This window comes from Hyperolius riggenbachi, chromosome 4 (genome assembly GCF_040937935.1).
Source record: "Hyperolius riggenbachi isolate aHypRig1 chromosome 4, aHypRig1.pri, whole genome shotgun sequence".
Taxonomy (NCBI): Eukaryota; Metazoa; Chordata; class Amphibia; order Anura; family Hyperoliidae; genus Hyperolius; species Hyperolius riggenbachi.
In genome coordinates, this window is record NC_090649.1 from 87,598,881 (window position 1) to 87,612,095 (window position 13,215).

At 45.5% G+C, this 13,215-nt stretch overlaps 1 protein-coding gene across 2 annotated transcripts in view; it reads left to right on the plus strand.

The window, feature by feature from the left end:
* Positions 1 to 13,215, plus strand: part of NBAS (NBAS subunit of NRZ tethering complex) — a 916,216-nt gene that overhangs the window by 484,436 nt on the left and 418,565 nt on the right. For both annotated transcript variants that reach the window (XM_068280281.1, XM_068280282.1), the window contains exons 37-38: positions 3,302 to 3,415; positions 4,948 to 5,071. In XM_068280281.1, the coding sequence (XP_068136382.1) occupies positions 3,302 to 3,415; positions 4,948 to 5,071 (238 nt within the window). The remainder of the gene's footprint in view (positions 1 to 3,301; positions 3,416 to 4,947; positions 5,072 to 13,215) is intronic.

Sequence of the window (13,215 nt, forward strand, 5' to 3'; positions counted from 1 at the left end):
CCAATAGATTTCAGTTTGAAATCTATTGAAATTCGATCTGATGGCATTTTTTTGCCATCAGATTTCCATTAAGGCCAATGCAAACTGATAAGCAATCTCATCAGATCGACCTAAATTTTCCACCCTGCAAGTTCGATGGAAATCCATCGAAATCGATCGAAATCGGCCGTCGATCGGTCGATTGGCCAACCGATTTGCAACCGATCGATCGGGATCGATCGGTCGGCCAGAAAATCGGCTGAGTGTATGGGCTGCTTTAGTCTAGGGCCAATTAAGGGGAAGCCAATTAACTTATCTGTTAATTTAATCTGTAAATGTAATAGTGTTTTCTTTTTTTTTTTTTTTTTTATAAAATGTAAGTATTAAATGTAGGTAAAAAACAAAAAAAAAAATCAACAGCAATCAAATAGCTCCAACTACAATCTCTGTTTGTGAGTGGAAAACGGGGTAAAATTAATTTGGAAGCTAAGTTTTATGAGCAATAAACAGTTAAAGAGAACTGGAGGGGGTCAGATGGGACACAATGCCATGTTCTCTGCCTCATGATATGCCTCTCTGACCCATCCCCCCTGCCGCTGTCTGTTCCCTCCCCCCACCCCCCACCGCCGTGCTCTGCAATATTTGTCACTCTCTTTGAGGGTAATGGGAGGAGACGGATTTCCTGCTCAAATGCCGACTAGGGGCATTTCTGCAGGCTTTCCAACGGCAGCTCTCTCTCCCTGGCCACACCCCCTGCCACTCCCCCACCACCCTGTGCGCTGGGAGAGATGAGATCTCTCTCTTTCCATCGTCACGAAAGTGAAGTGGGCCAGTGTGGCCCACAGGAGCAGCGGAGAGTGCCGTGGGTCAGGTAGCCTAGTTTTTTTTTCAATTATATGAGCCCACCTCAGGCTCTCTCTCTTTTTTTTTTTTTTTTTTTTTTTTTTTTTTTAAACAACCTCAGGCTCTCTTTAAGGTTGTGAAGTGCCGAATTTTAAAAAATGGCCTAGTTACTAGGGGGTATAAAACTCTGGTCCTCAAGTGGTTAAATATAAAACCATGGGACATCTAAAAAAAAAGTCATTTTTAGGAGTAGGAGGATAAATGCAATTGTTTATCTCATCAGTTTATTTTCACTTTGGGTTCACTTTAAAAAATATCAAAACCAGTTCTTCCTGATGCTCGCTATTAGTGTTCACGTCAAAATTGTGTTCGCGTTTAGAGTTCAAATCCCCCCACCGTTCCCCTTGAGTTTCCTGTATAGAATGTATTTAAATCCCCCCCTTCTTCCATATCCTGCCAATGAATTATGTACATAGTAATTATGAAGATACTTAGTTTGTGCGTGAGTGTAATTAGCAAGAAAAGCAAGGTGATTAGCAGTAATTAGTTTGCACATAGTTAATCAATGGGAAATGGAAATAGGAAAAACGATGTGGCCTTTCGGTACTTTTGGACAGGAAACTCAGTGATTTAGCTCCGAATCCACCCACGGAGATTTGGACACTTTTTTGGATGTCACTTATCACCAATCGCTTAGGCTGGGTTCACGCTGGGGTCATTGCATAACACACGCGTCACAATGTGTGTGCACTGAAATGGACACTGCATGCATTATACCATACACATAGGGGCGTAGCTCCCTCAACTGCAGTATTAGCTCTCTATTGGTCCTGTGCTCATAATAATCACTTCTATAGATACTTTGAATAGTAGTGATCATTAACAAACTGCTCCCCATCCCCTTCTTGCACCTCTGACACTGTAGTTGCAATTGGCAGGTTTTGGTGCGCCGTATCAATTGTTATGTATAGAGTGCTTGGGGGGCCCCATTGTAAAACTTGCATCGGGGCCCTCAGCTCCTTAGCTACGCCACTGCATACACTTTGATGCAAAGCCTGCATGCAGTGAGTTTGAATAACACGATCAGCTACAACACAGAAGTGTGAACAGGATTTGTATAGACAGTGAAGAATTACTCTGCAACGCAACCGACGTAGTGTGAAAGGAGCCATTCAATCTGATTGTGCAATTTATTTTTCAATATAAAGCTGGCCATACACTAGGCGATTTTCCCTGTCGACATCCTGCAAATTTGACCACGCAAAGTTGCCCAATCGGTTTCAGTCCAAAATCGATCGATTTGGTTGATCGTGCAAGCTGGAAAATTTTGCTTGATTGGGGTGTCGGGAGTGATTTCCTAGTGATGTTAGATTTGGCGGCAACCAATATAGAGTAACGGCAGTGCTCTTACCTGTCCATCGTGTTCTCTCGTGTCCGGTGGTTTACTTCATGCCACGGGTCTCCTCCGCTCCGTTTCCCTGTTCTTTTCCGTGTCACATTAAAAGCTGATGTTCAAACACTAGAGCTCCTGCAGCATGCATGCCGGCAGCATACACACCAGAGCTCTAGTGTTTGCACTTCAGCTTGTGTCACATGACCAGGAAGAGAACAGGGAGGAGGAGATCTGCGTCATGAAGTAAACCACCAGACCTGAGAGGATACGCACCAGCGGGATAGGTGAGAGCTGTGCTGCCGGTTGGTTGCAGCACAGATGGGGAAAGACCTGGGCGGCGAGGCAGGTGGAGGCGGCGCCACTGCTTTTCAATCGTTTTCATGCTGAGTACAGTGTGTGGGCAGGCAATTGATCCCTCTCTGATCAGTTTTCGATCAGAGAGGAATCTATCTGACGGTCAATCTAATGGTGTATGGCAACCTTTGCTTACAAGAGTCTGCAGATTGACATATCTTACAGTAGATAAATCGTTTAGATCTTAATCATTGATGAACTTTGGTGGATTAAGTATAATTAGACAAGGATTCTGGTTCGGACACTGAGGCGCAAAAAAAAAAAATATGATATAATGAATTGATTGTGTAGTAAGGCTAAGAAATAAAACATTAGGAGCAGAGACTAATAAGACTAGTAAGTCTAATATTTTTCCAGTACAGGAAGAGTTAAGAAACTCCAGTTGTTACCTGTGCAAAAGAGCCATTGAGCTCCATGACTTTCAAAGTCGCAGAGAGCTCTGTCTTCTGAAGCTTGTTATCTCAATGGTCAGTCACTGTATCTTCTTCTTCTCTGCAGAGGACAGGTCAATAGTTCACTGGCCTGCTCTGTAAAATCATTTAAAGTGCTGAGTAGTGTGTAAACTGCAAATATTAGAGAATGATGCAATGTTCTAAAAGAAACTTATATGACTGAAAATAAAAATATGAGACTCTTTAAAAACCTTGCAAGGTGTATAGACAGCTGATGTATGTTACTTTACAAGCTAACCCTCCAAACCCTTCGTTTTTCCCTCTCTTATTTCCTCTTTAGGCGCAGGAGCTCAGTGGTATGCCAAAGGATGCCAAGGGATCCAGCGCAGCGGGAGTTAATCAGGGCTGCCATCCTTTTTATGAGTCTTTAATTGTCAATCCCTTTATTGCTGAAGTAAGTATAAAATCTAAGGCACCAAGTAAGGGAAAATCCTTTATCGCTCTTGATTTAGATAACGTAATTAAATGCCTTGAAGTGGGTCTTAAGGATTAATTAATTAAACTTCTTGTTAACTGAATGGGGCTGATATTTATCTTGTGTGCACCTGTTTAAAAGGTTGGAGAGAATGCGGAACGTTTCTCTGCAATGTGCTGCTATTGCAGAATGTATTTTCCTGTACGATGGGCAGAGCAGAGCTCCTCGGAATGAAGAACTCTGTTATTCAACTTTCTCTGCTGTACATTAAAGCAGGGCGTCTGAGTCGAGGAGTTGGAGTCGGGGCAATTTTGGGCACCCGGAGTCGGAGTTGGAGTCGTTGATTTCATAAACTGAGGAGTCGGAGTCAGATGGTTTTTGTACAAAATCCACAGCCCTGTGAAGTATTATACTAAGGATTCCGAGTCAAGGAGTCGGAGTCTGAGCCATTTTGGGGAGTTGGAGTCGGAGTCGTGGTTTCATAAACCGAGGCGTTGGAGTCGGAAGATTTTTGTACCGACTCCACAGCCCTGCATTAAAGGGCTACATCAGAGGACTTGGCAGCTGAACGACCATCTGATTTGATTATTATAATGAATATCAGTCCCGCCTAGTGCATGGCTGATTGACGATGTGACCAATTTGGGGCCAAAATTGGCCACATGAATCGGTTGGACATGTTGCCAGATATTGGGCCACTTGCTTGATCTGGTGCACGTTGGTAACAGCAAGCAATATCGGGACGAGGGACGAATGCCACAAAACTTCCGATGCTCTCCCATCTAATGTTCAATGTGCCCACCAGTGCCCAGTGCACTATATATTACCTGTTCGGTTCCACCGCTGGCTCCGGACGCAGTCCCTGGTCCATACACGCCCCATTAAGTTGCCGGAGTAACATGGGCGACTGTGTGATGTCACACACGCTCCCATAAGTATGCCGGCAACCACGTGGGGTGTGTGTATGGACAAAGGATGGTGCCCGGAGACAGTGGCAGGCATGGACAGGTGGTCTATAGTGCACTGGGCACCGGGGGGATACATTGAACATTAGGGAGGGAGGGGTTGAGGCAGCGGACGTGGCGTCACAAGGCCAATTCCTGAGCAAAGCCAGACTGAATGCTGAGTCTGGGACTTTATCAGGGCTGATAACAAGCAGGCTGAGCAGTGAAGAATAAAACAGAGATCAGGGTAGGTGTTTTCTCTAATGTTCCCACTGATATATATGGTAAAATACATGAGGTTGCTTCGTCTCTGGTTCACTTTAACAAGTGGACAAACTCCAGGTCTATTCTGTGGCAGAATTTGTACTATGGCCTAGGCTTGAAAAACTCAGTGTTGTGTTCACAAAGTGCATGCCAAATGAAGTCTGTTATTAATCAGGGATAATTGGGTTTACGTGTATGTGAATCCCTGTTCCTCTCATTGGCCAGCATGAAAGGAATATGTTGGAGTTGTTCCTGGACATAGCCTAACATTCCTCCTCTCTTCTGCTTGTTTCTGTCTTCCAGAGTGAAGCTGTGTACACTGCATACCAGCAGAGGTCTCAGGAAAGCTTTGCTGAGGTGCTCCTGAGAACAGGGAAATTAGCTGAAACAAAGAGTGAGGGCGATAGCCTGTTCCCTGCGACAGAAGGTACCATTCATAATGCACAATGCTTTTCCATGCTGATTGGTGGGGAGTATGGAAGAGTGCCATGTGCATGTCACTGTGTGTTTGTCTGCTAGAGCTCGCGTAATGTTCCAAGATCATCGCCAGTGACTTTTCTTTTTCTCTGTGACATAGAGGTGTAGTGTAAAGTACGTATCAGAAGTTTAACCTAGTTAAATGGGTGAAAAGGCTGCATAAGGTGAAAGAGGAGAGTATACTTTCTCTCTATGACACCAAAAAACAGCTAAACGTAGCCTGGAGTTCTTTGAGATCAGGCTGCTTTTATTCTCTACTGCTGATAGACTTTTTGACCAATTTTAAGCATCACACAGACTTCAGCTTCCAAGAGCATTCTCTAGTGGTTGAAAGGCGGGGTTAAGTGGGAGTACGTAAATGGTAAACTGGTCCTACGTTTGCAGGGCAGGAAGTTGATGATTTCATCCCATGTAATAAAACCCCATGTGTCCCTGCGTCATCCCCCTGTCCCTGTGTCCGTGCGTTTTGGCTACTGCGCATGTATAGCCCTTGGGACAGGAGGAGGACAAGGCCAGGGGGGTGGGTGGCTGTTGGTGCATGCAGCGGGAAGCGTGGTCAGGCGTACGCACGGCATGGAGCGCGGCCGTGTGTCCTGGGGTCGTGTCACAGCCCTAGCATCTGTTATGTAACGGGCGGGCTAAATAGCAAGTGTGATGTAACAGCTATAAAGCTGCACTGTGCAGTGGTAACCTAAAATGCTTAATTTCCTACTCCAGCCACAAATGTTTCCTGGTTCGGTGCAGAAACTTGGTGGCTGGAGTTTTTTATCCATGTAGAATCTCTTTAAAAGGAATGCTAATTTGTATTCCGCAAAATTGAAACTTTCCACTCTGAATTCGGCATTTCCGATCGGAAAGCAGAAATCGGAATTCTGCAGATTCCGATTTATTGTCCGATGCCACTAAATGACAAAAAAAATTGGAAAAACAGGATCAGAAAATCGTAAATTAACATTGGCAGAAATCGGAATTTTCACGGAATCGAAAATGGGCATTTCCAACCTTCCCTATTCTTTGATTGGCTGGTGGCAAATAGGTCACTTTGGCATTTTCAGGTCAAGGCATTGGTCAGAGAGTTTGGCTTCAATTCATCAAGCATTAACACATTCGGTAATGCTGAAAACAGCTGATTTTACAGAGCATTTTGTAAAATGTCAATTCATCAAGCCTGTTACCGAATGGCAAGCTGAAATTACCGACCAGTGAGGTAAATTACCGACCGAATTACCGAGCATGTCGTAAAGCCCACTAACATGTTCGATGATTACCGGCAGCTTTGATGTGTCAAAAACCAGCTTCACTGTCTGATAAGACATGACTGACAGGAGCAGAGAGCCAATAGCAACAGCCTCTGTCTCCTGCTACTCCTTGCTCCTCTTCTAGGGATGGTTAAAGGGAACCTAAACTGAGAGGGATATGGATGTTTCGTTTTAACCATTTCGGCCCGCAGGGATTTTTCACCTTATGGGCGAGAGGAATTTTCACCTGTCAGCGCTTCTCCCTTTCATTCCCCAATAACTTTATCACTACTTATCACAGCAAAATGATCTATACCTTTTTTTCCCGCCACTAATTAGGCTTTCTTTGGGTGGTAAATGATAAAAATTATTTTATTCTAAATGCATTATAATGGGAATAATAAGAAAAAAATGGTAAAAATGCATTATTTTTCAGTTTTCAGCCATTACAGGTTTAAAATAATTAATGCTACCATAATTAAAATCCACACATTTTATTTGGCCATTTGTCCCGGTTATTGCAATGTTAAAATTATACCCCTAGTGTAATGTATGGTGACAATATTTTATTTGGAAATAGAGGTGCATTTTTTCAGTTTTACATCCATCACTAATTTTAAGCCCATTATTTATGAATTATATGTCCTCTTGACATAAATAATCATGTATTTTTATTCCCCAAAGTCAGTAGGTGTGTTTTACTATTTGGCCACAAGATGTTCCTACTGAGCAAAAAAATTGGGATACAATGTATCACTACATTGTAACCAGGGAAGTGATGTAGGCTTCAATCGGAAGCCTCCAATCCCAGTGGCGGCGGGGAGGTTACAAATGGAAACATTGTTTCCATTCATAAATATAACGATCGGGCGGCGGAAACCCGTGGAAATCGCGGCGGGCACCATTTACAGAATAAACACTGTTTCTAAACAAAAACAGTGTTTATTCACGGCGTACATGTACGGATTGGCACAGGGGACTTTTGTCCCCTGCAGCCAATCCCCCCTGCTAGCAGCAGCAGCGTGATCGCGCAGGATCGCCTGCAGACCCCCCCAGACTGCAGGGATGTGACTAGCGCGGGTCTAGCACCTGCCGCTGCGGACGTGAGGCTCACGTCCGCACAGCTGAAATGGTTAAACAATGCCAGTTGCCTGGCAGTCCTTCTGATCTCTGGCTGCAATAATGGCTGAATCATAGACCTGAAACAAGCATGCAGCTAATCCAGTCTGACTTCAGTCAGAGCATCCGATCTGTATGCTTGTTCAGGGGCTGTGGCTGAAAGTATTAGGGCCCGTTTCCACTTGTGTGGTGCGTATTAGTCGCGTAAAACGCAAAAGAAATTCGCATGTGGATGCGAATTTTACCGCGAATTCGCGGGCGGTTTCGCACATGTTAGTAAGTATGCAAATTTAACCATGTCAGTGCCTGTGTGCTTTTACATTGATTTTATGCGAAAACGCCCGCAAATTCGCTGTAAAATTCGCATACAAAAACTCATGCGAATTTCCTATTAAATACATTGTATGCAAATTACATAGTGGTATGCGAATTCTACGGGGTCTACCGTGCAGATTTTTTTCTGCACAGAAAAACGCTCAGAAATTCTGACAAGTGGAAACAGGCCCATGCACTTGTATTGTCTATCTATGCGAATCTGCATGCAGGAAACACATGCAGATTCGCTCTAGTGGAAACGGGCCCTGAGAGACACAGGATCAGCAGGATAGTCAGACAACTGGTATTATTTTAAAAGGAAAAATCCATATCCTTCTCAGTCAAGGTTCCCTTTAAGCTTCTCTACCCCTAAGGCAGCAGAGCAGAGAGCCCGCACAAAACAGGTTTCCCTTGCAGCCCTTTGGACATTTAACCCTTTAGTTTAATGTTTGAAGATGCAGAGCGACAAGTGGGGAAATCACCTAAGCATGGCATGTTTAATGTTTCTCGGAAATTCAGTTAAACTGTGGCAATTAAATAAAATGTTTAGAAAGACTAATATACAGATTCAGGGGGAGCAGAGGGAGTAGAACAAGCATGTACATTCTAACGGGATGTTGAGGATGCCTTTTACCTGCGTAATGCAGTCACTGCACAGAGAACTGCATGTAACAAAACAGATACAACTCCACACTGTTCTATTTACCAAACAGGTTTTTGTGAATTGAGGCTTTGTTACATCTAAAATCGAAATCGCAAACGCCAGCGTTTTGCGACTTTGTGAGTGAATTTGGCCCCCTTTTCCGACACTTACCTGCGTGCTATGATTTTGTGTACAGCGCTTTTGCACAGCGATTCCAGTTTTTCACTTCCTGACGCAAAGCAGACAAAACGTGCTGATATGAACTGTCCCATAAGGATTCATTGCACTAGTGATTTTAGGGCGTTTTTTTATATCGCTGTCGCTTCTACCACACCTGCACAAAATCTCGATGAATTAGCAAAAAGTAAGTCTAAAATACCAAATATGGTATTTTCCTGACTTGTTTTCTTTTCTCTTTTTTTTTTTTTTATTGAATAGCCTTTGATGAATTGAAGCCCTTGTGTCTGCCCCCATCTAGTCAGTGGGATGGCACAACCCAAACCAGAGCCACACCCACCTAACCTGAAACTAACTCCCTCCCACAGTTGCTTTTGGTCATGAGATCACTTTTTTAAGACAGTAGTTTTTCCTTCATTTCTCAAATAACAACATTTGAGCGTTCTGACTCCTGAGTAGCTTATATCCTTTCTCCAAGTTTTCTATTAGCAATGTGTAGTCATTGTGTATAGGCTTTCAGATCACATTACACGTCTGCAGTGTGATTGTGTGTACATTAGTTGACGTGAGAAGGCAAAGCTTTTGTGGAACTGAATATCTGCTATATTAAGACATGAGGTGATAGCCTGGATCAAACTAATCCCACGTCACCTGCAGTGAAGAGGGTCCACATGTGTGGCACGGGGGTCACGACTGGTACTGTTTCCGTTGCATCATTCATGGCCTTTGTGAAAGCCATCAGTACGGATGCTTTTCTTCAGTTTCCTGACACAGCCTTGCTCCCTCTTAAAGTGAACCTAAAGCCGGGGGAAAAAATGAGATTAACTCACCTGGGACTTCCCTCAGCCCCCTGCAGCTGATCGGTGCCCTCGCAGCCCCGCTCTGACGCTCCAGGACCCGCCGGCGATCACTTCCGGTTTGTCCGTCACCGGCCGACAGGCATGGGAACGCGAGTGATTGTTTGCGTTCCCAGCCTGTATATCGCCCCCTATGCTGCTATTGCGGCCAGGAGGGGGCCTCAATAGCAGCATAGGGGGTGATATACAGGCTGGGAACGCGAACAATCACTCGCGTTCCCATGCCTGTCGGCCGGCGGAAGTGACGGGACCCGGCAGCGGAGGACAGCGGCGTGGGTGCGATCCAGGCTTATGGAGCTGGAGGACTGTGTAAAAAGCCAGCAGCAGAGCTATCTGAACAAACAAGGCTTCCATGAATACCCCAGGCTGTGTTTTTAACCTCTTGGGTAGCTGTTTCAGATGTTATTTCACATCAGAAAGCCTGGTATGTGTAAAGTTTCTTGAAGTTCTTCTAAGCTGTGGCAATTAAATATATTGTTTAGAAAGACAAATAGACAGACACAGAGCAGATTCAGGGCAAGGAGAGGCAGTAAAACTAAACATGCACATCTAAAGGGAAGTTGGGGATGCCCCTTTTATTGTAATGCTGTCTCTGCATGGAGAACAGCCAAATGTAACAAATCAGCCAGCTCATTAATGTAACAACTCAGTTCAGCTTAGGGCTGGTTCAGACGGGCGTTTTTGTGGCGTTTAACGCGGCGTTTCAGACGCAGCGTTTTTTGGGATCTACTGCCATCCCATGCAAGTGAATGGGAGCGTTTAGAGCTGGCTTTTGCAGGCTTTCATGAAAGCCTAGCAAGGAAATGAGCAGCGCTACTTAAAAACAGACTAGTGCCTACCTGCAAAAGAGTGCAAGCCCCACTTGTGGGGTCGAATACACACCGAGCATACACGTGACCTGTCTACCACTAGAGGAGGATGTTGGTTTCCATTAACAGCTTGCATGCAACCTATTAAGTACTCGTCCCTCCCACTGCGAAGAAGTCAATCCTCCATGGGAGGGGCCTAACACTAACTAAATCCTAACCTATGTATATGCATAGCCTGGGTGCGGCTAATCAAATAAAATCGAAAATTGAAAATTGCGCAAAAGGTGGATCAGCGCAACACCAGGCCGCCTCCGAATGGCCTCCATCAGAGATGCGCTGCGCCCCCCCAGGAACTACAAACGCACCTTGAACCCAAACAGAAGCTCTGCATATACACCAAAAGCATGGCTGTTAAGTGGGAGCAGCTGACCAAAAACGAATTACATTAGTACATAGCAAGGAAATGAGCAGCGCTACTTAAAAACAGACTAGTGCCTACCTGCAAAAGAGTGCAAGCCCCACTTGTGGGGTCGAATACACACCGAGCATACACGTGACCTGTCTACCACTAGAGGAGGATGTTGGTTTCCATTAACAGCTTGCATGCAACCTATTAAGTACTCGTCCCTCCCACTGTTTTTAAGTAGCGCTGCTCATTTCCTTGCTATGTACTAATGTAATTCGTTTTTGGTCAGCTGCTCCCACTTAACAGCCATGCTTTTGGTGTATATGCAGAGCTTCTGTTTGGGTTCAAGGTGCGTTTGTAGTTCCTGGGGGGGCTCAGCGCATCTCTGATGGAGGCCATTCGGAGGCGGCCTGGTGTTGCGCTGATCCACCTTTTGCGCAATTTTCAATTTTCGATTTTATTTGATTAGCCGCACCCAGGCTATGCATATACATAGGTGTTTTTTTCCCTCCCAAATTTTTTTTACCGCAAAGCCTTTTATGAATTAGAGGCCTATGTGTGTTTTACTTTGTTTTTGAAAATTATGCAGGGAATTGTGCATTTTCAAAAATGCACATTGAAAGACGCGCATAAATGAGTTTTTACAGGTGAACCTCGAAGTAAGTAATAAAGTCCATTTATTTCAGTAATTCAACTAGGGGTCAGTGCACGCCTAAAATCGCTAGCGTAATCGCAAACGCTCAGCGCTTTTTTAAAGTGATTTTTCAGAGAGATTCTAGGCATGTGCCTATACGTAGCATTGAGGCTGAATCGACTCAGAAATCAGAAGAAATGCTGAAGGACCCGCGTTTGCGTTTGGGAGAAAATCACATCGCTCTGATGTGCACCATCCCATTCAAATACATCAGCCAAGCACTTTTCAAAGCGCTGGAGTTTTTAAAAGCACTTAAAAGTGCTCTTGGTGTGCACCAGCCCTAATATATGAAATAGGAACAGTGTTCTCCCCAGGATTTTTTTCCAGCCGGGTGGCATGAAAAAGTAGCCGGGTGGGGCGGCACGGGGAAATTTGGTGGTGTGGAAAATAAAATATGCTCTAATTATGTCCCACACATGCGCCCATATGCACGCTGGCAGCCACGTGGGGCATGTGTATGGATGATGGACGCAGCCTGGAGCTAGCGGTGCACACGGACAGGTAAAGTATAGGGGCGGCGGCACATTGCACATTAGGGGGGTAGGTGGCGGATGCGGATACTTACAGGCTTGACAGTAGTGTCCGTGCACGATGACAGACTGTCGGCTTAGCCTCGGGCGCTGGTCCCGCCTCTTACTACCGCTGAGACTGTGAGTGCTCGAGTTCGCCGGGAAGCGTGAGATCTCGTGCACAGAGCTGTGCAGATTCAGGAGCATCGTGCGCGATAGCTGGCCGGTGATGGCAGCTGGGAACGCAGCCCGCCGGGCAGTAATTGATTTTACCAGGGCGACCCACCTGTTTGATCCTGGGGAGAACACTGCATTGGTATATCTGTGGTTCAGGTATGCACACAGCATTGATGACATCTTTCTTATTTTGAACACATTGCTACAACAGCATGTCAGTGTCAGGAGTATCATCAAGCTGTGCATGTAGCTTCTCACAGCTCCACTGACTCATCTGCTGCTCCAGCCATGAGATCCATAGCAGCCTGGACCCCTCCCCCCCCCCCCTGAGTGACCCAGACATATTTGTAGTGCAACCCTGACCCCCGATTGCCCCCTCAGCCAAATGCCGGGCAGAATCGTGCTAACACAATGTCAGCTCAGTGAGTTGATGTGTTAATGTCCCCTCCCCCCGAGTTTTCAAACATCCTCCGGCAGAGCAGAGTAGCAGACAGAGTGTAGTCCTTATCAGCAGCGTGTCCGTCCCCCTCCTGCACATACGGGCTTTATTAGCAGAGAAGTTTTCACTCACCGCTCCTCGCCGTTCGGGTTCCCCTGCTTTGCTTGTCATTCCCCCGCTTTGCCTGTCATCGGCTCACAGCTATGTCGCTATGCTGTGGCGCCTCGCCACCAGAGGGCATCATACATATGAGCCAGTGACAGGCAAGCAGGATAACCCGAACGGCGAGGAGCAGTGAGCGAAAACTCTGCTAGAGCCTGTATGTGCAGGAGGGGGACGGACACGCTACGGATGACGACTATGCTACTCTGCAGCGCTGCTCTGTGCACATTCGGGAGCAGCGCTGGTTTTTGCTACTTAACCCAGTGCGATACCCGGCCACGTGCTGATGGGACCGCAGGCAGCCGGGTGGTAATTGATTTTACCCGGGCGGCGCGCCCACTTGATTGATCCTGGGGAGAACACTGAGGAAGCTTTTGCAGGTGTTTTGAAAATTAGCTGATTAGAGTCTGACACTTGGAGCCCAGAATATTGAACATTTTCACTTTACATGTGATGAGTCTATTTAGTATATATCCGTTTCCCCTTTTTAGTTGAATTACTGAAATAAATGGACTTTTGCACGATATTGTAATTTTTGGAGTTTCGCCT